Consider the following 27,633-nt stretch of genomic DNA (forward strand, 5'->3'; position numbering starts at 1 on the left):
TGGAAAACAAACAAGAGGTTACTGTTTCCCAGAGAGGCAAGAATACATGTTTAACATGCATTTCTGATTTCCCTCCCTGAGATAGATAAATGGGTATGTGCTCTTCATGACACAGGCTTGTAGACAGTTGATGGTCATGGCTAAGGCTGCATGTTTGTCATGGCAGGAAAAAAGTCAGAGTGATTTGCCTGATTGTCTGTGACAACCCTGCACCAGCTCACCTGCCACTCAAGTCAGACCCACCTGACCCTCCGTCATGACAGGGGGAAGAGGGGCAAACATGAACAGTGTTACAACCCCACATGCCAGGTCTCAATACCTGGAGCCATCGTTGAAGGGTGAGTGCAGGGCAGCAGGCCTAGCCTGTGGGACATAAGAACCACTGCTATGGGGCGAGTGCAAACCAGGCTTCCTCTCCAGCCCCTTGCCCCCTCCGCTCTGCACAGGGCAAGGATAAGGGCTGCAGTGCCAGAAGAGGAGGGGACTGCTGCGGGAGGTCAATGCCTTTAGATAGTGCAAGGAGGGGCAGCATTTTTAAATAAAAAAAATCAGGGAGCAGTCACAGGAAATGTAATAATCGGGGCGGAGGGGTGGAGAGAGAAGAGGAGGGCAGAGTCCACAACCTCCTTGGGTTTAGTAGTGGTCTAACTATATAAAATCCTGTCCACCTCCTCAAAAAATTGACAGGTTATATATCCACGGCCAGACAGTTTCCTACCATCCCTGGTTTTAATACAAGTTCTCGTGAGCTGTTTGCTCTTTATCTGGCACTGGAAGACATCCTGGTGGTGACTCTTCTTGAACTGTTGACTAGCAATGTCCACGAACCCATCTCTATTCTGGGCCCACGAGCTTCCTGCTCTGTTGCTTCTCCCCAGATGGCGATTAAATCTAGGGTCTCAGAGCAGCTCTAAGCAACTGCTCCAGGCATGTTGTAAAGGGTGCTAGAGGAATATCAAGCAAATAAACCAATCCTGAGACTGAGCCTGCTTTTAAGCAGGGGAGGGGCCATCTGGACAGCTTGGCCCCAGAGCAGTGGAAAGCACACAGGTAAACACACAGCTCAGTCATCAATATTCTCAAAGCAGTGTAGATAGCTGCTGGAGGACTATCAAAGTAGCATGCAGCAGCAATACCTGCACATGAACAGATTGCACTAGCTCAATTTGCATCAAGTGCTCAATGTGCATTAGTACTCTTTGAATGAGAACTCCAAAGTTCACAATAAATGCAGAGTCAGAGCGCTCTAAGGAGTTGGGTTATGTTTACGCAGATGTTTCCAGACCAGACTAACTCAAGTTAGTGTTGACTAAACCAATCAACTATCAGCACTCAATAAGTAAAATATATTTCTTTTGCTGTATTTTTACTCAACTAAGTTTTACTAAACACACACACACACACACACACACACACACACACACACACAAAGAGGAACAATTCTCATTACCTGAAACATCAGAATCAATATCAAGTTTCTTTAAGAGATTTTATTTCTAGAGTAGACAAGCGCTGAACATTTTTTTGCTTTTCCAGGCTTCTTTTTCTATGTGGTATGCTGATCACATTGTAATCAGAGAGCATAAGTAGTGTAATCAGATAATACATTACCTTTCAACTAAGATGACCCGGCTCCCAAGTGTGTTTTAGGTCAACAGCAGAGTATATATTGCTTTTCACCTGAACTACAGCAGGTGTTTGTTCATATTTCAAATACATCATACAATCACTTTCAAAGGTCTCTTCACAGGGAAAGGATGGGTTAGTGGTGTTCTAGCAGCAGTGTTTCAATCCATATTGCTTTGTAAGGAAGCTTTTACAGTGATGTAAGAACACTGGGATCTAAAGAGGGAGACCAATCTATCTATTTTTTATTGTATAGCACTGAGAAATGCTAGGCAGTTCTCAGAAGCTATATAGCTGCTCTGCTGAGTTTACAATTTAGTTTCCAAGCACTATATTTCTTAAATAACTTTAGAAACAATCAGATTAGTAGCTATTACATTTTTTAAAAAGTTACAGTTGCAAAGTCAAACAGGAAATGACTGAACTAAGGTTGCCTGTACAATCTTAATTTGGTCTCCTGGTGTATTAGGCATTAGGATATAGTCTTTGATTACATACTGCTGTATAGGCAACCTTAATTTTGGTATTTCTTAACTTCTGAGTGTTTCACTTTTCAACCATAACATTTTCTTAATGCCATTTTTTGGATTTTAATTTCCTAAACCTTTAGGAAAGCAAACGGAAAAAACAGAAATTCCAGCATGGAACCATACTTATCCCCTACCTTATGCATCATCAGCAGGGTTGGGACCTTCAGGTCTACAGAACAGACCTTTACCACTTGAGCTAAAAAACCCATAGGACTAGTAAATTGTTATCCTCTAGATCAAGGGTGGCCAACCTGAGCCTGAGAAGGAGCCAGAATTTACCAAATATATGTACATTGCCAAAGAGTCATAGTAATACATCAGCAGCCCCTCATCAGCTTCTCCCCCACCCCGTGCCTCCCACCCACCGGCAGCCCTGCTGATCAGCGCCTCCCCATCTCTCCCCGCACCTCCTGATCAGCTGTTTTGTGGCGTGCAGGAGGCTCAGGAGGAAGGGGGGGATGGAGTGGGGGCAGGGCCTATGGCAGAGCCAGGGGTTGAGCAGTGAGTGGCACACCCCAGCACATTGGAAAGTTGGCACCTGTAGCTCCAGGCCTGGAGTCCGTGCCTATACAAGGAGCCGCACATTAACTTCTGAAGAGACGCCTGTGGCTCCTGAGCCACAGGTTGGCCACCCCTGCTCTAGATGGCCCAACCACTACAAGGAGAAGTCAAGTTTTGCTGGTAAATTTCACAGCTATTTGCTAGAGATAAAGAAATGTTAGGCTCAGGAATCCTGGGTCAATTCCAGGTTCTGGAAGGGAGTGTGCTCAATGGTTATAGAATGTTCTGCCCCTATACTCTAGCAGCCTATCCCTATTCCACCCCTCTGCTCCTATCCTAGCCCTTTCCATGCTCCAGTCCATGTTCCCTTCTGTTCATATTGTTCCCAGACAGCTTCTGTGCCTCCCCCCTTTGCATTCCATATAGGCACCTTTCTCCTTCTCCACACTGCCTGAGCACCAGTATGGAGCAGTGAGAGCACAGGAGAGTCTCCTTGATTTCAGTTCTCATTCCCAGTGCCACCGAACACTCAGGAGGAGCAAACGCAGAAGTCCTGCTCGGCTCTTGTAACTCTGGGATGAAGTATGCTTAGTCCTGTTGGCATGCAGGAGCTGTGTGGAGATGGAGTATGGTCAGTACAGGAGGAATCTTTGGAAAATTTAGCTGCTGGCCTCCAAAACTCTAGTAATACTGAAAATTATGATTTGCATAAAGAGTTATAAGGTGGCCAAATTTGGCCATATTTCGTGGGAATAGTGAAAGGTATATCCCTGACAATAGGGCATCAAATTTTACGTTCCTCCTCCAAAACATGAAGGCACTAGAGCGTCTCAATAACTGTAAACATTTTTAACATTGTTTTCCCTATGTATTTTCCCCAACCTCATTCCCAGAACCGGTTGAACCATTTTAGCTGAAACTTTCTACAAAAATTCATTCTGAAGCAGACACCGAACTTGAAAAATTTCAGCCCAATTTAAATTTTACAAAGATATAAACAACTCAAAACAGTCTTATAATGGAAAATGTTAGGCAACCTTAACTAGAGTGTCACTACCAGTTTTACCCCCAGATGTGACTGACTTAAAAGGAGGGTGACACCAGTGCATCCAATAATAGCACTTAGCCCAGTGTTCTTAATCTCAAAAAGTAAAATATTCAGGGATGAATTGCTTCTTGTATGGCAAATTCTTTAAGGATACAATAATTATATTACATTGGAATTCACAGGTCTTTAAACACCAAAGAATTCTACTCTTCCAGTACCACCCTGAATTAATTTTAAATATGTCTAGAAAGCCAATTAAAATTTAACAGCTACCCATTAGAATGTTTCGACCAGGGACCACCTACTACCAAACAAAAGATGTTTTACATTTTTTGTTATATTACAAATCACATGGTCTTTGGGCCCAGTAACTACTTCTAACCACAAGTAGAAGAATAAAGTGAAACCACAAGAAGGTTGCTTATGACCAACTTACTTATTCCCTGTCTCTACATGAAAGTCGTTGGTCACTCTGTCAAGGGCATATTTTTCCCACTGATAAAGAGCTCTTAGATCTTGCAAAATATTATCCCTCCATCTTCTTTTTGGTTGGACACATCCCAAGAGATGTGGTATGAATGACAAAATATACGCGGAAACTTCCTGCCCTATTGAAGTTAATGTAAGTTTTTCCATTGACTTCCAGGGGGCCAGAATTTCAGGATGTGTTTGTATGCAATCAGATATTATAATTATACCATACCAAAACAGATCTCTGCCTAGATGCAATAAAGTTAGTATGTACTAAGTAGACCTGTAGGTATATGGATTGAGAGTTATCTCCACTGGTTTTTATATATATATATATATATATATATATATATATATATATATATATATATATATATATATATATATATAATTATATATACACACACACACACACACCCCTCTACCCCAATATAACGCGACCCGATATAACACGAATTCGGATATAACACGGTAAAGCAGTGCTCCGGGGGGTGGGGCTGCACACTCCAGTGGATCAAACCAAGTTCAATATAACGCGGTTTCACTTATAACGCAGTAAGATTTTTTTGGCTCCCGAGGACAGCGTTATATCGAGGTAGAGGTGTATCTATCAATATTTTCATGTACTTTATGGTTCACACATTTGTTATTTCAGTATCAATTATTTACTTGATTACACTAATAGCCATTCCAAAAAATCAGACTTCTTTGTGACAAAGTACTAAAAGATTAAACTTGCTTATTGATCTCTGGTGATATGGGGCAAGGGCTGAGGCAGGTTTTCATTCTTTCTTTTTAATTTATTTCAATGGCTGACACTGGAGAATAGAACACCTTGCTTTTAAAAGCTAGAACAGATTTTAAGAGTCAGTCCCTTTAACAGAAGCAACAATTTTCAGCTGTCAGGCACTGACCACCATTATTAGAATAATTTTTGTTCACAGCAACAAATCTTAATTGATGTACGGAGGGTGGGGGGGGAGAAACATTTCAGCATGATGTAATCTCTCAAATAGGACCAGTTTCTATGCATCACAGGTGTCTACATTTCATAAAATTCTAACAGAAGCCACAACTTCACTTATATTTTTATGCAATAGCCTCAGCTCTGGAAGTAAACTAAGCAAGTCTATTCCACTCCGGATAAACAAAAATCACGTCTGAGAGGATAATACTGATTGAAAAACAGGGCAATTTATTGTGAAACATTCCACTATATGGATATTTCAGTCAGAGGTATTAATATAGAATACTAAAAGTAGTTCCAGTAAAAAACTTTTGTACCACTTCTTTTTAGTAACTTCTGCACGGTTTGGTTAGGAGAATGCATCACAATGCAAAAGAACACATGCTCCTAAATGATACTACATTTTTAAGTTTTATAACATCATTCATTAGTTTTGTGGATCTTCTAAACAAAACGTTGAGACACATTCAACTGGAAGGTAGTAATTTACCTTTCCCCTACTAAGATATGCAACGTATGATTATTACGCCACTTAAGGAACTTGTATGTTACTATATGACTTGAGTCATACTTTACTCTTGCCCTTAATCCCAAAGGCATCAGAAAAGCAGGTGAAAGTTGACAGAGAAGAAACATTTTTGCAACTGCCTTGCATAAAGCAAGATTAGGATAGGTACCATGACACTTTGTACAAGATACATGTGTTCTGGCTCTCCAAACAAGCACCTCCTTGATTTACTTAAGAAAATGGTTTTCTAACCTTTATTTTATATGATTTTATTGCTATATTAGGGCTTACAATACTTATACGATCCTTCATGATACTCCTCAAACAGGATTTCAAAGTCCAGAAATTTTTAAAGGTGAAATTACCTTTCCCTGCACTCAGGCAATGTTATTAAGTACTGGCAGAGAATCTACATAGAGGAAAGAATTCCACCCACAAAAAAAAAAGACGAATTTATAGGCTGGAATAGAGGTCACAACTCCTCCACACCCCTTCCTCAGTTACTCAGCCACGAGATCAATAGTTCCAGCCCATTGCCCCTTCTAGAGAGACCTGTTCAGGACCAGCAAGAAGCTCCCAGCATATCCACTCTGCCTGCCCACACACACACACAAACACACACCCAGTGTAATAGCCCCACAGGATTTAAATGGTGCAACACACCTTGAAAGAATTTTTCCAGTATTGCACAAGGGCTTACTGTTGATTATTATGTATAGTTTAAAAACTCATAGAGGCCCTACAAAAAAATCTGGTAAAATGACCCCTGCCCCAAGTAATTTACAACCTAAATTAATGACAAGATGCAATAGGTGAATGAAACTGACAGACTGCAAGCAGGGCAAGACAATAGTAATAAGAGTGTGCTTTCAGGTAGCCTAATGGTGCACACAGTGTAACTCATCATTTGCCTAGCTTTTGATTGGTAACATTCTGTAAGCTACATGGCTGAAGTAAGTCTTATGGAAAAGTCTGGAGGACAGGTAGTGGATGAATGGATTTTTGGTAGAAGATTATATCAGGTAAAAGGGACATCATGGAAAAAAAGCATAAATACTTGTGGGATAATTGGCTGTATATGTGATAAAGACTGGAGATGATGGCACAATAAAATACTAGAACTACTAGATAGGGTCTAACTAAGTTGTAGGGGGCCTTAAAAGTACAGACAGGAGACCTATATATTGGATGCTCTAGAAAAGAGGAAGCCAGTAGAGGAATACTGAGGAGAAGGTGACATGACCAAAGTGACAAGCAATGAAAATTATTTTAACAGAAGCATTTGGATTAGATTTGAGGAATGCAAGGTTGCATCAGTCAAGGATGTGGAGAATGAGATTATAGCAATCAAGATACATTTTTAAGGGCCTGGAAGATCTCTGGCAGTCTGGACAGAGAAAAAGAGCCAAATTAGGTCAGACAGTTTTAATTCAAACCACCTGTTTAATTAGTTGGAAGTTCTCTCCTCCCCAGACATGTGTACACTTTCCATACCATTCTAATTCATCTTGTAATAACAGCATTTGGGCTCCCCTCTAAAGTATATAACTAATCATTAGGAACAGTATTTTTAGGGTTACACCTGGCAAAACCCAATGCATCACACTCCAAATGAAAGTCTCTTAAATTAAGGTTAAATCCCCACTTCTACATGTTCACTGACACCCATGAAAATATATCTATTTGACACAGAGCTTCTTCTTACCACATTCAGAAGAAGTATAATATATTTAGATAAATATACAGTAATGTACAGTAATAAAACCTAGGACTGTAGTACCTGAATACCTCTCCAATCTCACCACTTCCAGGTCCTCAAACAAAATCAGCACAGCAATATTATGCCTAATAACTTGTCCAAGCAAACAAAAGTAATAACTACAAAAATCCTATAAGACCCCAAACCCTTTAATTTTGAAACACAGGTTTGGCTCTTCACCTCAAACGGCTTTGGCATATTTTGCTGAATTAAAAAAATAGCCTGAGAAATACTGTCCTTACCTGTCATTCTGATAAACTGACCACTTCCTACAATAGCTGGAGCCCTTTCTTAGGCCTTGACTACACTTGCGAGTTACAGCGCTGTAAAGGCTCCCCCAGAGCTGTAACTCACTCCCCGTCCACACTGGCAAGGCATTTGCAGCGCTGTATCTCCGTGGTTGCAGCGCTGCATGTACTCCACCTCTCTGAGAGGAATAGCGAGTATTGCACTGCCACTGCAGCACTGCGGCACCAGTGTGGCCGCCCAATGCGCTGTGAATGGCCTCCAGAACTATTCGGAGGCCACAATGCCTGTTCTAGCCACTCTGGTCATCAGTTCAAACTCTACTGCCCTGGCCTCAGGTAACCAACCATGTGACTGACCCTTTACATTCCCCGGGAATTTTAAAAATCCCCTTCCTGTTTGCTCAGCTCGGCGTGGTGTGGAGTGCTATCAGCGAATCTTTCCAGGTGACCATGCCTCCACACACCAAGCGAGCCCCAGCATGGAGCAACGGCGAGTTGATGGACCTCATCAGTGTTTGGGGGGGAGGAAGCTGTACAGTCCCAGCTGCGCTCCAGCGGTAGGAATTACAATACCTTCAGGAAGGTATCAAAGGACATGATGGAAAGGGGCCATGACCGGGACACCCTGCAGTGCAGGATTAAAGTGAAGGAGCTGCAGAGTGCCTACCGCAAAGCCCGCGACACAAACGGCCGCTTGGGTGCTCCCCCTGCAGCCTGCCGATTCTACAAAGAGCTGGATGCGATACTTGGGGTTAACCCCACCTCCACTCCGAGCACCACCAGGTACACTTCAGAGCCGGTGGGGGAGGGGGGGGAGGAGGAAGAGGAGGAGGAGGAAAATGGGAGTGATGGTGGTGGGCCGGATGGAGACACCCCGGAATCCCTGGAGCCATGCAGCCAGGAGTTCTTCTCGAGCCAGGAGGAAGGTAGCCAGTCACAGCAGCTGGTACTTGGTGGAGGACAAACAGAAGAGCAGGTTCTCAATAAGCTGTTTTTTTTTTTTTTTCGGGAAGGAATTTTTTCGGTGTGGGCTCTTTGGAAGAGGAGAGTTAGGCATGCATGCCTAGATGCAGAATAGTGCATCGATGTGGTTTATCACATAGCGGTAATCGGCCTCGGTAATCTCCTCGAATGTCTCATCCAGAACGCGTGCAATGCGTTTGCGCAGGTTTATCGGGAGAGCCACCGTGGTCCTTGTCCCAGCCAGGCTAACGTGTCCGCGCCACTGTGCCGCGAGGGGCGGGGGGACCATTGCTGCACACAGGCAAGCTGCATATGGGCTAGGGCGGAAGCCGCATTGCAGTAGAAGACCCTCCCTTGCTTCCCAGGTCACCCTCAGCAGCGAGATATCATCCAGGACGAACTCCTGTGGAAAATGTTGGGACAGTGTTCAGTGTAGGTGCCCCCTGAAGCTGTTGGCTATCCCCAAGCCACAGAAACCCAGAGGACAGTGCAGCCCTGAAACAATCAGTCCCCCTTACTCACCATTTTGAGGCTCCCGTGGGATGTGTGTGCTCTGTTTCGGACGGGAAAATTATGCTATTGTGTAGACCCTGTGTGTTTTCTACTCCTTAAGTGCGGGGGGAATCATTACTCTGTCTGGTATAAACAATGCTGCCTCTGATAAATGTTGCATTTTGCCTATACAGCTGCATCAACCTTGAGACCTCAGCCGTCCCTCTTATCGCCTGCTCAGAGACCGCAAAGACTCAGGAAGAGACCGCGAAAAAGCAAAGACGACATGCTGCAAGAAGTGATGCGGCAATCTATTAAAGAGAATGAGAAAGCACAGGACTGGAGGGAGAGAGAAAGCAGGATCCCCCAGGAAAACGCAGCGCACCGGCGGCAAAGCACCGCGCACCGGCAGCAAAGCACTGATAGGCTCATAAGCATTCTGAAGCGCCAAGCAGATGCTATCCAGGAGCTGGTAGCCATGCAGAAAGAGGAGCAGTACCGCAAACGCCACCCCCCCCCCACAGCCCTTGTCCCAAAACTCTTTCCATTGTGCCCCACTGTCACCTCCAACCCACTTTCCCCAACTTCCGTGTTCTTCACACCACCCGCTGCCTCCAACACCAGTATCTTCACCACCCAGGCCTGAAAACCACGACCCTTACCCTCTGCACTCAACCCCCATCACTATGCAGTATAGCTGTCCTGAAGTGAAGCACTCACTGCAGAGCACACCAGACAGGACATACGCGAATCTGTGATTGTACTGTTCCCCACTCCACCCCCTTGTTTCTTTTCAATAAATGGATTCTTTGGCTTTGAAAACATTCTTTATTATTGCATAAAGTAAAAGACTCCTTAGCCCAGGAAATAAACAGGCACTGCAAGTCTGCTTGTCTGCTAAGCAGACACTGATTCCTAAAGATTGGAACTACTGCACTTCACTCCCGTGCAGGGCACCAGATATCACTGCTGGTTTTCAGCCTCAAATTGCTTCCTCAAGGCATCCCTAATCCTTGCAGCCCCGTGCTGGGCCCCTGTAATAGCCCTGCTCTCTGGCTGTGCAAATTCAGCCTCCAGGTGTTGAACCTCGGAGATCCATGCTTGAGTGAAGCTTTCACCCTTCCCTTCACAAATATTATGGAGGGCACAGCACGCGGATATAACCGCGGGGATGCTGTTTTCGGCCTACTCCCGCTTCCCATACAGAGATCGCCAGCGGCCCTTTAAACGGCCAAAGGCACACTTCACAGTCATTCGGCACCGGCTCAGCCTGTAGTTGAACCGTTCCTTGCTGCTGTCAAGGCTCCCTGTGTAGGGTTTCATGAGCCACAGCATTAACGGGTAAGTGGGATCTCCAAGGATCACAATGGGCATTTCAACTTCCCCTACCGTGATCTTCCGCTCTGGGAAAAAAGTCCCGGCCTGCATCTTCCTGAACAGCCAAGTGTTCCGAAAGATGCGTGAGTCATGCACCTTTCCGGGCCAGCCTGTGTTAATGCCAATGAAACGCCCACGGTGATCCACAAGCACCTGGAGAACCATAGAGAAATACCCCTTCCGATTAACGTACTCGGATCCTAGTTGGGGTGGTGCCAGAATAGGAATGTGCGTCCCATCTATCGCCCCTCCACAGTTAGGGAGCCCCATTTGTGCAAAGCCATCCACTATTTCCTGCACGTTACCCAGAGTCACGTTTTTTTCTGAGTAGGATGCGATTAATGGCCTTGCAAACTTGCATCAACACGATTCCAACAGTCGACTTTCCCACTCCAAACTGGTTTGCGACCGACCAGTAGCTGTCTGGAGTTGCCAGCTTCCAGACTGCAATAGCCACCCACTTCTCCACTGGCAGGGCAGCTCTCAATCTCATGTCCTTGCGCCGCAGGGTGGGGGCGAGCTCCTCGCACATGAAAGTGGCTTTTCTCATCCGAAAGTTCTGCAGCCACTGCTCGTCATCCCAGACTTCCATGATGATGTGATCCCACCACTCGGTGCTTGTTTCCCGAGCCCAAAAGCTAAGCATGTCCGTGAATGCCATAAGCAATTTCGTGTCGTATGTGTTATGCGGCTCGATAGCATCGTCGGACACCTCACCCTCAATCTCACTGTCACTTTGGATCTTAAGGAATAGTTCGACAGCCAAACGTGACATGCTGGCGAGACTCATCAGCATATGCCTCAGCAGTTCGGACTCCATTTCCCGCAGACAGATCGCGCTGCACAGAAACCGTTGAAAGATGGCGCCAAAGGTGGACGGAAACAAAGGGATTTCTGGGATGCGAAGCGATGCATCGCGGGGCATTGGGACAGGACCCAGAAACCCCCGCACCCACGACCCCTTCCCACAACCCACTGCGCCAGAATGGGAAAAGGTGCTCTGTGGGATAGCTGCCCACAATGCACCGCTCCCAATAGCGCTGCAATTGCTGCAAATGTGGCCACGACAGTGCGCTGGGCAGCTGTCAGTGTGGACAGACTGCAGCGCTCTCCCTACTCAGCTGCACTAACTCAGGTTTAACTCACAGCGCTGTACATCTGCAAGTGTAGCCAAGGCCTTACTGTTTCTGTCATTGTGCAACATCATCATGAAACACTTTTCAGAACCTGCCCTATTAGTAGCTCTTCATACATACTGTATCAATTATTTTTTTAATATTGTGAAGCTTTTATGATAGTTTGTATGAAAGACACTTATCAAAATAAAATGGAATTATTGCTCAATCATTGCTAAATTCTTACTTAAAGCTATTTACACCTACTACAGTATATCTTGCCTCAAACCATTTCATCTTCTAGATCCACCATCCTGATTTGTTTATGTTTGTGCAACACTTTGAAGTTAAGTGTTATGTAAATGCTAAGCATGCCATATGCCTGTAATACATGTTCAATTACTCAGTTCAGCAAGAGTGACGGCAAAGGGCAGGTTGAATTTAATATACATTCCTAGCATATCACACACCTTCCCCTGCATTTCCCCAACAGGAAAAACTTCATAACACAACTCACTCTTCAACTACACAGATTAGCTAACACAATGACATATAAAAACAAGTATACCAAAATTTCAACCTCATATGCTACAGAACTAGGGTTGCCAACCCTTCAGGATTGTTCTGGAGTCTACAGGAATTAAAGATTAATCTTTAATTAAAAATAAAGTCATGAGATGAAACCTCCAGAAATTCATCCAACCAAAGTTGGTAACCCTATACAGAACCTGAACTCCCTCTCCCTGAATTTCTTACTGATGGAACATACTTCACTATTATAACATACAGCATAGAACAGAGCTACATTATTCACAGTCCAATCTCCGTTCTGTGCAACAGGGCCCATAATTTGTTAAGGATGAATATAATTTACCTTAACTCTCAAAGTTGTATGTCTCTGAATAATTCTCTCTCCAGCAGCACGTAGTGGACTGAGGGAGAGTGAATGGTGAGGGAGAAAGCTAGCTTTGTCTGCCGCACAGAAGGGGTTTTCTTGGCAGAACATGTCATGCACAGGGGGGAGGAGATCACCCTCTGGCATTAAAGACAAATAAACTGCAGCATTCTCCTGGCCTGGCCTAGGGGTGGTGGGAGACTAACAGGGCTCTCCACATCATACTTCTGCCCTTCTCCTCTCTCTCCTACCCCGAACATCACTTCCTCTTCCCCTTCTCAGTCCCTCAACCACCCCATCTACCCCTCCTGCACCCCCTTCTCTTCTCCAGAAAAGCCACAACTCCCCCTCCCCCCCCCATTCCCGTCCTGCCGCCTCACCCTCCCCTCCCCCCCTCCGTGAACCGGCGCTGCCATCCTGGGCCGCCCCCTACCTGTGCTTGGCAGCCGCTCTCCGGCGCTTCTTGAGCAGGCAGAGCAGGACGCAGGCGGCCGCGCCGGCCACCACGGAATGACGCGCGGTCAGGTACTTGCTATAGGCGGCCATGGCGCTGGCGCGGCGGCCGGAGGACGGAGCCGAACCGAGCCCAGGCAGGGAGGCTGGCGCAGGGAATGCCGGGAGCGGACGGAGGGGGGCGGGGCGTTCTGCCCCGCCCCCTCAGGCCGGCTTCGGCACGGAGGCCTCAGCTCCTCCTGTCACTCCGACAGGCTCCGAGGGAAAGGCGGTGTGGGGCGGGCCCGGGCTGTCAGACTCTGCTGCTGCTGTTATGGGGGCCGGCCTGGCCCCGAGGGCCCTCTGGCTGTGCCCTAGGCTGAGTGCCCCACGGCTCATTCCCCTTTGCCCCTGGCCACTCCCCTGTAAGGCAGAGAGACGTGTCACCTGTGGCGGGGGTGCGGCTGTTTGCAGGAGATCCGGGGGAAGGGGGAGTGTGAGTGAGGGGGTTCTAGTGCCATCTTGCTGGGCGAGTCCCTTCACCGCCCCGAGGCTCCACTTCTACACCTCCCCGAATCCCTTCGCTTCCCCAAGCCTCTGTCTGCTCCTTCACCTCCCGAATCCCTGCACCTCCCGAATCCCTTCACTTCCCCAAGCCTCTGTCTGCTCCTTCACCTCTCGAATCCCTGCACCTCCCCAATCCCTGCACCTCCCTGAATCCCTTCACTTCCCCAAGCCTCTGTCTGCTCCTTCACCTCCCGAATCCCTGCACCTCCCGAATCCCTTCACTTCCCCAAGCCTCTGTCTGCTCCTTCACCTCCCGAATCCCTGCACCTCCCCAATCCCTGCACCTCCCTGAATCCCTTCACTTCCCCAAGCCTCTGTCTGCTCCTTCACCTCCCGAATCCCTGCACCTACCCAATCCCTGCACCTCCCTGAATCCCTTCACTTCCCCAAGCCTCTGTCTGCTCCTTCACCTCCCGAGTCCCTGCACCTACCCAATCCCTGCACCTCCCCGAATCCCTTCGCTTCCCCAAGCCTCTGCTCCTTCACCTCCCGAATCCCTGCACCTACCCAATCCCTGCACCTCCCTGAATCCCTTCATTTCCCCAAGCCTCTGTCTGCTCCTTCACCTTCCGAGTTCCTGCACCTCTGCTGCTGCACCTCCCTGAATCCCTTCATTTCCCCAAGCCTCTGTCTGCTCCTTCACCTTCCGAGTTCCTGCACCTCTGCTGCTGCACCTCCCTGAATCCCTTCATTTCCCCAAGCCTCTGTCTGCTCCTTCACCTCCCGAGTCCCTGCACCTCTGGTGCTGCACCTACCCAATCCCTGCACCTCCCTGAATCCCTACACTTCCCCAAGCCTCTGTCTGCTCCTTCACCTCCCGAGTCCCTGCACCTCTGCTGCTGCACCTCCCCAATCCCTGCACCTCCCTGAGCTTCTGCTTCTGCACCTTATCTCTGAGAAACTGAGGTTTGTCTACACTGCGACGTTGTTGACAAAACTTTTGTCTTTCGCGGGTACTTTAAAAAGCCCCCTCTCCCCCCTCCAAAAGACAAAAGTTTTGCCGACACAAGCGGCAGGAGTGCTCTCCTGCTGACAAAGCTTATGCCGCTCACAGGGCTGGAAGTATTTTGTTGGAAAAAGTGTCGACACAGCCTTGTCGCTAAAAGCTGCGCAGTATAGACAAGCCCATTCAGTGGATGCATTCATAAAGACACAGTAGTAGTGAGAGCCTGAAACAGCACAGATGGGCCAGTTTTTCATCCCTGCATTCATACCCTGCACACTATTGTAATAATCTTTGTACAAACTATACCTTGTGAGGTATCATTTGAAAATTAATAGCTTTCTGGTCAATATTATCATGGTGACATATGTGCAGCTACATTATATGAACATAAACTGAAATTATGACTGATGAGTTTCCCAGACAAGTCAAAGACAAAGGACAAGCTAAGGCCTCTAGCCAGATATCATCAAAGTTGATTGACAATCACCTGTCAAGTGGCCATTCTTTGGCAAGGAAGGAGGGCAGGAACAGATGAATCTGCATAGCAAGCAACAGCATGGAACCTCTTTCACCATGAGACTGTGGGATGGAACTCTAGGGGAAACCCTCAGGAAAACAGGGCTTTGGAGCTGTGCTCCGCTCCAGCTCCAAAAGCCCTGTTTGCTCCGGCTCCACTCCAGCTCCAGGCAAAAACCTGCAGCTTCACTGCTCCGGAGCTGCTCCGCGCTCCAGCTCTGGGTTCCACTCCAAAGCCCTGCAGGAAAATGCTTTTCAAAGGGTGACTGGACTACAAAACAGAGGGGCAAAAGCACCCCAGCGTCTCTCTTTCTCTTACTCCCTTTCACCTAAGAAGACAAAGAAACCAGCCCAGCCGTTTGACTTTGGGGGAGTTCCTGATCTGAGAATTTGGTTAGCACTGTTGCTGGGAACCTGTAATAAGGATTTTATCTTGAACCAAGTCTAGTTGGTAAGTTTTAGCTAATATAAAGTATTTTAACTTTATTTCTCTTGTAACCATTTCTGATTTTAATACCTTATTCTTGTACTCACTGAAAAATCTCTTTTTGTAGTTAAACAAACTTGTTAATTTTTTAATCAAAACTAATCCAGTGTTGTGTTGTATATTGACCCCTTATGGGAGCAACTTCTAATATCGGAACAGTCTAGGAGAGGGCTGGACAGTGCAGAGCACGTGCTTTGGGGGAAAATTCAGAACTGGGCATGTGTGAAGGTCATTCTACAGGTAGTAACCAAGGCTGCTGGAAGCCAGAATGTGGCTGGTATGTTGCTGACACTGGAGTCTGCATTGCTGGACCAGGGCTGTAGCTATACCTCGATACTCCGGGTGTGACCTGCATGCTGTTTATGAGTAGCCCAGTTTGGGTGCCACAACAGCAAAGCACTGTGAGGCACCCAACATTGTAGGGAAGGTGGTGATGCAACCCCTCACTGGTCTAGATTGCACCCCAGCACGTGACAGGACAACTCCTATTTAGACACCTAAATAACTGCTGAAAAATTGGCACCTATGTGGGAACTGTACTCTTTGAAACACACCTCTGTATTTTCAGACAGCAGGGAGGGACTGTGGTGTCTTAGGTACAAAAACAAGTGTGTGTAATCTGAGTTAATATCTGCTCGTGTAGCTTCCAGATTGCTTGTCTATCTTCTTTCTCTTTTTGCCCTTAGAACGTGTATTATTTTAACTGCATTCACCATTGTGGTGTTTGACCACCTTATTTTAAAAGATTTTTTCAGGGCTTTGGAGCTGTGCTCTGGCTCTGCTCCAGCTCCAGGCAAAAACCTGCAACTCCACTGCTATGACTTTGCTTTGTCCAGTTGTTCCATTGTTCCAGATATATCAAGGTTAACACCTTGGAGTCTCTTGCTTACAACATTTATTTCAAACAGTATGTCATACCACTACACTAAGCCATACAGAAATTTGAAGTTCTGTATGTTTCTGGTGATTCCATTTCCCTCTGCCACTGTTCTCCCACGAACAGTTCCTGTCATAGCATTATCCTCCATAATGACAACTATGGCATCATCTATCTTCCCAATTTGGTGTTTGATAGGCTTTATCGCCTCCACTCGACTTTCCCATCGTGTGGCACTCAGTGGTTTCAGTGTCAGAGAGAATGTTCCCAGATGTTGCTGCAAAATTTGCCATCAATGAATTGATGCAGAGAAAAATACATAGATGCTTTGAATTACATTAAAAAATTCAGCAGCCTCACTAGAAGCTGATGCTGCATCACTGACCACCAAGTTCAATGAATGAGAGCTGCATGGGACAAAAAAAGCTCGAGGGTTTAACTCTCGGATCTGTGTCTGCACTCCTCTGTTCTTTCTTCTCATGTTGGCACCATTATCGTAGCCCTGACCTCTCATGTCAGCTATCGCAATTCCCGTATCTTCCAGCTTTTTAAGAAGCACATTTGTCATACCAGCTCCTGTAGTATCATAATATCAATAAATTCTAGAAAATGCTCTCTGACAGTCACCGTTGCAGGGACATTTTCACTAGGTTCTGTTGTTGTTACAAAACGCACCATTAAAGTCATTTGTTCCGTATAGCTGATGTCAAGTGTGCAGTCCAGAATAACAGAGGAATATCTTGCTGACTTCAGATCTGCCACAATCTTCACAATCTTACTTTTGTTGCCAGTAACTATATGATCTCATTTTGAATTGTTTTTCCAAGGTAGTGGTGTGTGTACATTTCTTGGGTGGTGACACTTCTTAGATGCTCCTGGAGTACAGCATCAAACTCAGCCATCAGCTCCACAATTTTAAGGAAGTTTCCATTGTTTGGCACATACTGCTGATCTGAAGTGCCACACAGTGCTAGGTTTTGGGTAGCAAGCATTCTCACAATGACAATGAGCCCTTTCAGAACATTTTGCTAGTAAAGAGACTCTGATGCAATCTTCTCTTGATGCTGTCATCTATGATGGCTTTTAACCTTAGTCTCATCTCAAGCTCTTTACACCTATGGAATGCTCTCTGGTGATTTGCTGCCTTCTCATGGCATGCCAGATTTTTAGCCAGATTTTTCCAGTCCTTTGTTCCAGAACTCAATGTGGCTATAACATTAGACTGGAAGAGTTTGCAACAAAAACATTATGCAGCATTCTGGGGTTTTGAGTACATAAGCCATGGCCTCTCCACTTTGTCACCATTGGGGATTTCATGCCAGTAATGTGTTGGATGGAAACTTCTATTTTCATTGTCTCTGGGGAACATGAAGTTTTTCACTTGCTGTGGCCCATGCAGTACAAGGAAGTCCCTCAGGCTACTGCTCAAGTGGGTCCACAGTCCTGGATCATCTAGACTTAATGAACTAAACTCAGCAGCAGCTGTTTCTTGTGCCTCCACCACAGTCTCCTCTGATATATACTTTTCTTCATGAATGTGCATGGTTTCATCCATTTGAGATGGAGATATGGATGCTGCAGTAGCTGCCAGGTCACCTGCACTCTGACTAACTGGAAGATCAGGCATCTCATCACCACTCACATCCTCACTGGGACCTCACTGTGAACATTTGTGGCTATGTATCTCAGGAGAGCTCCTTCCTGCTTAGATAGAAAAGCTTCCTTTGCTTTCTTTCTTTTTCTGAATGCTGCCCCAGAGGGGCGTTTTCTTCTTTTACTCATGACTGCTGTTCTGTGCCAGCTATAATGGCTCCCAACACTCAGTTGAAGGGGACAAATAAGCAGGCTGGTAGCAGGGCCTGAGTGAGGGAAGATATCAGCATCTTAAGGGCCTAACTGGCTCCTACTACTTCAGTTGACTGCCTGTTCTCCTCAAATGAGTTCAGGGAAGCAGCAGGAAACAAGACGCTCCCTGAGAAGCTGGTGTTAATCAGTCCAGGCTCCTGGGGGTGCTAGAGAGGTACATAAGAGGCTCCTCCTCCTCTCTATCCCGGCAGCTCCTGTTGCTTTCTGTTATCCCCTCTCACCTTTTCTCCTGCCTGCCTGTTATGTCTCTTGTGCTCTCCTTCCTCCAGCACAGTACTCCACCATCTCTGTGATCTAGAGCAGAAAGAATACATATGTATCAGCAGCAGACACAATTTTCTACACTCTGGGTCCTAGTGGCACCACCCCACAGTCTGACACCTGAGGCAGCTGCCCCAGTTCACATCATGGTAAGGCCAACCCTGCTCAAACCCTTAGCCCAGCGGTGGGCAAACTATGGCCTGCAGGCCGGATCCGGCCCACTGCTGTTTTAATCCAGCCCTTGAACTCCTGCTATGGAACAGGGTCTGGGACTTGCCCCGCTCCGGCGCTCCAGCCGGGGGGCAGGGTCGGGATGCCGTTCCGCGTGACTCCCAGAAGCAGCAGCATGTCCACCCTCTGGCTCCTACATATAGGGACAGCTGGGGGCTTTGCTCCGCATGCCGCCCCTGCCCCAAGCGCCTCCCCTGCAGCTCCCATTGACCGGGAACTGCAACCAATGGGAACTGCAGGGGCGGCGCCTGTGGACGGGGCAGCGTGCAGCAGAACTGCCTGGCTGTGCCTCTGTGTAGGACCCGAGGGGGGATATGCTGCTGCTTCCAGGAGCCATTTGAAGATAAACACTGCCCGGACCCTTCACCCCTGAGCCACCCTCCCGCGCCCCCAACCCCCTGCCCCAGCCCTGATCCCCCTCCTGCCCTCCAAACCCCTCGGTTCCAGCCCAGAGCACCCTCCTACACCCCAAATCCCTCATCCCCTGCCCCATGACAGAGCCCGCAAACTCAGCTGGAGCTCTCACCCCCCACCACCACACTCCTCCCATCCCAGCCCAGAGCCCCCTCCCTCACTCTGAACTCCTTATTTCTGGCACCACCCCGGAGCCCACACCCCCAGCCAAAGCCCTCACCCCCTCCCGCATTCCAATCCCAATTCCTTGAGCATTTATGGCCCACCATACAATTTCTATACCAAGATGTGGCCCTCGGGCCAAAAAGTTTGCCCACCCCTGCCTTAGCCTCTGGCTAGTCCCCACTCTATGTTCATATTCACTATTTTGCCTTCAAGGTGGTGTTTTGCATACCTGTTGTCAGTTTTCTCCTGTTCCTGCCTCTTGGCTGGCCTCCTACATCTGACTGGCTGTATCCGGGAAGGTAGAGAGTGCCAGATTGTCATTCCTATTCCCTATATCCACTCTTCAGTGACACACAAACTACAAAAAGATTCCTCTTCAAGGACATTTCAAACCCGTAGTGACTAGGAGTTTTCTAAACTTCCAATAAATTAGCTGAACTTTTCCCTAGTCTGATTCATTTCTCAGTAATTACAATAGTAACTGGTCATATGGGTAACCCTGCTTCCTTGAAATCCTCAGCCCAGAACCCATCCTGAAGAGCTGGGCTGAGCACTCTGTTCCACCTCTTTTAACAGGAAAACCCCTGTCCATCCTGTCTCTCTCACCCCCCACCTCCAACCCTGAGTTCTGGACATGTTATCATTTTCATCCCCCGCCGGCATAGGATAGGCATTTTTGGAGTGAGGCGCAAGAGAAAGTGGTAGGAAGAGGTATAGGCAATCAAATGGCTTCGTGGTGACCCCAAATTTTCTTCAGTTGGCCCTGCCTCCTGTACTTTTTGCTTCTTCAGTGTGTCTGCATATGCCTTTTTCTGCATTGTCAGGCACTGCACATATTTTGGTACATTTGTGATGATCTAGTCCGGGGTAGGTAACCTATGGCACGCGTGCCGAAGGCGGCACGCGAGCTGATTTTCAGTGGCACTCACATTGCCCGGGTCCTGGCCACGGGTCCGGGAGGCTCTCCATTTTAATTTAATTTTAAATGAAACTTCTTAAACATTTAAAAAACCTTATTTACTTTAAATACAACAATAGTTTAGTTTATATATTATAGACTTATAGAAAGAGACCTTCTAAAAACGTTAAAATGTATGACTGGCACACGAAACCTTAAATCAGAGTGACTAAATGAAGACTCGGCACAGCACTTCTGAAAAGTTGCCGACCCCTGATCTAGTCCCTGGAATCTCATGTCCTTGTATAAAAGTAGAGTCAGCATACAGAAAGACAGAGCATGCATTTTCTGGAGTCAGGATTACTGAATCTACTTTTTTTTCTGCCACTGACTCACTATATACTTTGGACAAGTTGATAATTTCTCTGTGCTTCAGTTTCCCCATATGTTAAGTGAAACCTCACAACAATGTTTTGAGGAATAATGCATTAATATTTTAAGGGCATGAGATTCTCAGAAGAATAACGCTATAGAGGTATTATAATTGCCCCTCTTATTGTTCAGGGCCATGCGGATGTTCCAGTTGGTAGTAGAAATTGATGCAGTCTGATATTTTCTTTGATGGAATCTTGTTTACAAGGAATGTACAAAGTCCTGCTTTTCCAGATGCAAGAACTACCAAGAACAAAAGGAGCAGTTTTTTAGCTTACAACCCTAAGCCTTTTTAGCCAGCAGACACACTTTTTCCAGGATCCCAGTGTATTCACTGACTACTGCTTGGCTTTCTTGTTTTTTTTCCTCTCTCTGTTCTCAATTTCTGTATGTTCTGTCTTCCCTCACATGCAAACATACACCCCAACCTGGTGATAATAACCAATGGAACCACCTGCTAGACCTAGTATACACTTAAAATTTTGATTGACCTACCTATGTCAGTCAGGGGCATGAAAAGATTCACACCCCTGAGCACAACAGTTAAGCAGACCTACACCCTGCTACAGATGTAGCTACAGTTCTTCCGTCATCCTAGTTACCACCACTCAAGGAAGTGAATTACCCACATCAGTGGAAAAACCCCTTCTGTCAATATAGGCAGCATCTACACTACGGTGCTGAAGCAGCATAGCTGTAGTGCCACAGCTGTTCCACTGTAGCACCCATAGTTTAGACATAACCCTAGTTTCTAGGCAGATTCTATTAGGATTTGGTTTAGAAGTGGCCCCATAAGTGTTTCTTACAACTATCTTAAGTGAAGCATGTGTTCCCACATCAGTCTAAACAAGGTTGTAATTTAACCCATAACAAATTTTCACCCAGCTCATAACAATACCTCTCCTCCACCCCCCCAGCCCGCCTCAGCTTCATCCTAATGAGGCCTAAAATGGTGATGTGCCAAACCCACATTCCCTACTCTCTGTTCCTGTATATCCCAGCTATAGAGTTACACATAGCTCACATATAGTTTGCAGGATAATCAATAGATTAAGCCTATTTTATTAATAAGGAATTTAGTGTTATCTTGTCAAGATCTTGCCAATTTTACTTTGCTCACATACAGAACCATAGGTGAACAGGATCAACAAAGAAAAAAGGGCTATTATGCTGTACCATTGAAATCTCAGGTCAGTTCTGACCTTTCAACTTAGATGGAAGAAGGAGTAGAAAGCTCATCTTAAATTTCTGATCCACAGGTGCTGACTTTTCAAAGTGCTGCGGGGTGCTCGACCCCTGGCTCTGCCCCAGGACCTGCCCCCACTCCACCCCTTCTCCCAAGGCCCCATCCCCACCCTGCCTCTTCCCGCCCAGTTTTGCCCCCTCCCTCGAGCACGCCACGTCCTTGCTCCTCCCCCCTCACTCCCAGCCTCCTGCAAGCCACGAAACTGCTGTTCGCGGTGAGCGGGAGGCACTGGGAGGGAGGGGGAGGTGGCAGCGCTGATCTGCGGGGCCTGCCAGCAGGCAGGAGACACTGGGGAGGATGGGGGGAGCTGATAGGGCAGCTGCTGGGTGCTCCAGCCTCAGATAGTACCGGGTTTAAAATGGCACCACTATGCTCTGATCTACAAACTAAAATAGATGTGGATGAACTGCTACATTTGATTTATCTCTCTCACACTGGTGAGAAGTAATTCCCAGGATGTATCCAGCCTTCTCCCTGTTCAGTGTTCTCTCGCACTGTCTATGTTGCTTGGTTGTGTATTAATCTCTTCCTTGGTATTGAATTAAATTATATGTTTGAAGTTCAATTAAATTTATCGTGATCAGTGGAACTGGAGTCAGAGGTGGGGTGAAAATAATTGCAGATGATATCCTTATTATATGGGAAGGTAGCAATGATACAGAAGCTGAATGATACCATGAGAGAAAATGCAAGCTTGTCCCTGCATCACTGTAGAAAAATAACACAAAACTCAACCCAGAAAAAAAATGCAACTCAAACAGTGTGAAATGACACACCCTGAACATCTGCTCACAGCGGAGGAACTGAAAGTGGATCCCAGCAAGATCAAGGCGTCCGCTCCAGTGGTGGTGAAAGGGATACAGTGCTTCATAGTAATGATATATTTTCTGTCCAAGTTACCTGGCTGCAATGGCAGAATCCATATGTCAGCTAACAAGGCAGGTTGTTGAGTGGCACTAGACAAGTCCAACAGCAATCATTTGACATGTTGAAACCAATGATAATGGATGCCCCTATCCTGAAGTACTGCCAGCCAGGAGAGCCACTGATACTCCAGTATGATACATTAGAGAATGGATTGGGAGTAGCTCCTTTGCAGGAGCAAAGAATCCCTTAGACCAGCAGAGACTGAACAGGGGTATACACAAATAGAAAAAGAGCTTCTGGCGGTGATATCTGGAGTGGAATGTTTCCAGCAGTATACATGTGGCTACTCAAGAATAGTGCAATCAGACTGCAGATCCCTAGGTCTAGAGGAGATCATGGCAAAGCTCCCTCTTAGTGTTCCAAAGAGACTTCAGCATATGTTGATGCGTCTACCATAGAGATATTGTCTAGGACGATTACTTATGTTAGTTGATGAGTAGAGCATATGTACCCACCACAGGCGAGTTTGTGGAAGGGAATCAGGACACTGAATCCATTAACATGCTGTATTATCTCCCAGCTTCAGTAGCAAAGCTGATGGAAATCAAAGAGGCTATGGAAAAGGACATCAACTATAGGCAGTCATGAAAGCAATAACAGCAGGGCAGCCAGAAGAGAGAAGCCAAGTACCAATAGGAGCAAAACCATATTTTCAAATTTAAAATTATCTGTATGTGCATGATGGAATCATTTTGGGGACTGAGAGCTGATGTCCCCACCTCATTATGTAAGGTTGTCATGCAAAAAAAAAAAAAAGCATGCCTGACACCTATGCATTGACAGCTATATTAGACAGGCTCCAGGGTATGTCAGCTTGCCAGGAATGAACACACAACTACATTCCTTGATAAAAGGCTCTGACACCTGTTGGTCATGTGATAACCGCAGCAGAAAGACTGTTACCACATGAGCTATTGACCCGTACATAATAAAAGGTCGGCGTGAACTTATTTACTTTCAAGGAAAAGCAATACTTGATTACAGTGGATTACCATTAAAATTTTTGGCAGGTCGGTGCCCTGCCTGAAACAAGCAGCAAGTCAGTGATTGGCAAATTGAATGCCTACTTTGCGAAACATGGCATTCCAGACTCTGTATTCACTGAAAAAGGACGAATTAAAACAATTTCTATACCTCCTCCCCAGTTTACACACAGAATAATGGTACGGTGGAAGTAGCTGTGAAAACAGCTAAGAGACTGTTACACATGGTTGTTTTTTCAGATGCATTTTTGACACAGAGGAATACCATTCACAAGGGTGCCAAAACAGTCCAGTGTAGGACTGATGGAATGAAGGACCAAACCCCTTCTATCAACAAAGGGAGACCTATTGCAACCAAAAGGATGGGGACATCATCAAGAGGAGGCGGCCAACAACCAAAGAAAGCAAGCACCAGAGTATGACTTGGCTCCGGTCCTGAAGACAGGCATTCCTATGAGTATCCAGCCATTAGAGAGAGACCAGAGGAGTGTACTAAAGGAGTCAGGAGGGGTGCTGTGCTACTAGGTCATATGCAGTGACTACACAAGAGGGACAAGTGATCCAAGGAGAAGGAAGCCCTTATGAGCCAACAGACACAACACTCAGAAAGAGCCTACCGAGATCATCACAAAACAGAAAGATAACCTACAGGGAATGAGGAGACTCCACGGAGAGGTGGTTTGCTAGACTCAGAGACAGGGAGACAGAGATCGGCAACCACAGCAGGAGTGACCTGTTTGAAAGGCCAAATTGTCTCAAAGACTACATAACAAGCTGACTTTGTGGTAAAGACAAGACTCCAGCTTGGCTATGTGTTAGCAGTTTCTGGCCGAAAGCAGAAGGGTCTGGGCACCAATTATTTGTTTATCATGTTTATATTCAAATATTTGTAAAATAGGGAAGAGGTATCATGATAAGTGGAACTGGAGTTAGAGGACCATGGTCCCTGGAAGGATTATTATTTAGGGGATGCCAGTGGACAGGGAACAAGATGATTTAGGCTGGGAACAACTCAGCCACATGGACAGAGCCATCCACAAGGTTTAATAAAGTTCTACTTGTTAAGCTTAACCTGCATTCAGTTTCACTCTTTGCTAATGAAACACTAGTGAGTGCCTCTTCCTGGCCACCCACTAGTACTATTGTGAAGAGAATCTAAGTCTCTGTGCTCTGGATTCCTTGGGGCATAGGCCCCAACTCCATGGGTGCTCCGGGGCTGGAGCACCCACGAAAAAAAAATAGTAGGTGCTCAGCACCCACCAGCAGCCACCTGCCAATCAGCTGTTTGGCAGGCCCTGCCGATCAGCTCCTCCCCGTCCCCCCACAGCACCTCCGCCGCTGATCAGCTGTTCGGCAGTGGGTGGGAGGCTGTGACTCTCTGTATCTTGGGGGAACACCTCCATATTCATCCTTATAATACGATTGTGTGGTATCCAATGCAAAGTTTGTCATGTCAGGTGTCTTCAGAAGGCTCATGATGCACTGAACATTGTTGTTATAGTAATGTTATAGGTTGTAATTTCATGTATATAGTTATGAGGCTGAAAATGTGTCCTCGTGGCTTAAAACAAGCCCAAGCAAAACCCTCCAGGAACAGAGGGGCAGTTCACACCTCCTAAGGCCATGTATGGGACAAACCCAGCCCAGCCTCACAGGAACAAAGGACACTGGCCTAGGCAGCAACAAAGGATCTGTTGGACTCTCGAATGAGTCACCCTGCTTCTCTTGGTCAGTCAGGGACTACGATGAGGTAATGCTCGCCTGACCCTGAATGGCGGGGGGCAAAGCCAAGAAGGAAGAAAGAACATGATAAAAGGGAGAGACGTTTGCCATGCTTTTCCTCTCTCTTCTGCCTCCATCTACAGACATCACCACCAAGCAACTGAAGCGCTGATCAAAGGGGAGAGACTGGCTGAAGGGCAACCAGCCAGCCTGTGGTGAGAAGCATCTAAGTTCGTAAGGGCATTGGAAGTGTTAAGATCAGCATAGAATGATTTTGCTTTTATTTCACTTGACCAAATCTGACTTGTTGTGCTTTGACTTGTAATCACTTAAAATCTTATCTTTTGTAGTTAATAAATTTGTTTGTTTATTCTACCTGAAGCAGTGTGTTTGGTTTGAAGCATGTTAGATATCAAGCCTGGTGCGTATCAATTTCTTTGTTAAATTGACAAGCTCTTATAAGCTTGCAGCGTCCAGCGGGCATAACTGGACACTGCAAGGTGGAGGTTCCTAGGGTTGTGTCTGGAACCGGAGATATTGGCTAGTGTCATGTGGTTGCAAGTACCTGGGAGCAGCTTACATACTAGAGGCTGTGCATGAACAGCCCGGGAGTGGGGGTTCTCACAGCAGAGCAGGGTAAAGCTGGCTCCCAGAGTCGAGGATTGGAGTGACCTAGCAGATCACTGGTCCAGATAACACCAAGGGAACTTCATAGAGGTGCAGGGGGGGGGAGGAGCGGGCACAGGAAGAGGTGGCGCAAGGGTGGGCTGTGCTCAGGGGAGGGGGCAGAGCAGGGGCCGGAAGAGGCGGATGGGGTGGAACCTCAGGGCAGGGGGCAGAGTGGGGGCAGGAAGAGGCGGGGCGATGGTGGAGCCGTGGGGGCCGAGCGGGGATGGAGCATCCCCAGGGAAAGCTGAAAGGTGGCATCTGTGCCCTGGGGAGTAGTAAACTTCTAGAGCCTTAGCAGGCTGCAGCAGTGGTTCCTCCTTTGGCCTCTGGCACATTTACTCACAGTCTGCCACCCCTTCTCCGAAATGGGGCTTCTCAGCCCACCTCAGGCCTCCAGAACCAGTGCTGACCCCCCGAGATACCCTAGTTACTTACACACAGCCCTCTCCCACAACTCCACCCAACAGCAATGGTGTAGTCAAGCTGGAACATGCCAGAATGCCATTCCAGTATCATGTACACCCTGGTGCTGCACATTAACAGTTCATGTTTAAAATCAAGTTTACACAAGTTAAGAAGGAAGGTACTGTACATCTAGGGTCAGGCTTGAGTTATGAGAGATTACAAGTATCAGTTACAAGGTGCACAAGATACATACATAGTACATAACCAGCATAGACCTAGATTGGGGTGCGGGAGTTTTTAAAGTGAATAAGTGATCTCGGGTATGCCACCCATAGAATGTATTTAGAGTCCAAGTCAGTCTTGGTGTAGCGAATAGGTACATGGGTGGGGTGTGTCCCTTGGTTTGTCAGGGAAGGAAGTGGGTTATTTCCCTGACTGGCGGTCTCGTTTACTCATCCTAGTACTGATGGTGTCTTGTGATGTGCACCGTGTAGAGGTCTCTGGACACCTGATGGTGTCGGACACCATGAGTTGTCCCATGAGCCAGGTATAACGCCGACCGACTCCGCACGCTCTCAGCACCGGCTTATTGTGGGGGTCCCATGCGCCCAGGGCTCCCACGACCAGAGCATGGATCTGGACCTCATAGCCCTGGGCTCTCAGGGTGTCAGCCAGTGGGGTGTATTTCAACACCTTCCGAGCTCGGGCCTCGTGGAAGGCCGGTGACCTGTTTTCAAATGGCACCATGATGTCCACCATGAGGAACTTCTTCTTTTCTGCGTTGGTCATGATGATGTCAGGTCGCAGTCGGCTGTCATGCTCTGGGTGGCAGAGCCGACTGCGACCTGACATCATCGTGACCGATGCAGAGGACTAGATCAAAGAAAACTAACAAAACTTTAATGCACCTCAGCATGGCCTATGCCATTACCATGACCATAGTATGAAAATAATCTATTTTTTTTTACCATGACTGTCATGAATTATTTTTTTGCCACGACAGTACCATGAATTATGCATAATTTTACCATGATAAAATCATATCCATACTTATGAGACAGAGACATCCCTGATCTACTTTCTCTATAA

At 46.7% G+C, this 27,633-nt stretch overlaps 1 protein-coding gene across 1 annotated transcript in view; it reads right to left on the bottom strand.

The window, feature by feature from the left end:
- The window catches only part of ABCD3 (ATP binding cassette subfamily D member 3), a 65,837-nt gene extending 52,713 nt beyond the window's left edge, over positions 1 to 13,124 (bottom strand). The window contains exon 1 of the mRNA XM_054036626.1: positions 12,934 to 13,124. Within this exon, the coding sequence (XP_053892601.1) occupies positions 12,934 to 13,046 (113 nt within the window). The 5' untranslated portion in view covers positions 13,047 to 13,124. The remainder of the gene's footprint in view (positions 1 to 12,933) is intronic.
- Positions 13,125 to 27,633: the final 14,509 nt, after the last annotated feature.

Source organism: Malaclemys terrapin, chromosome 8 (assembly GCF_027887155.1).
Source record: "Malaclemys terrapin pileata isolate rMalTer1 chromosome 8, rMalTer1.hap1, whole genome shotgun sequence".
Lineage (NCBI taxonomy): Eukaryota > Metazoa > Chordata > Testudines > Emydidae > Malaclemys > Malaclemys terrapin.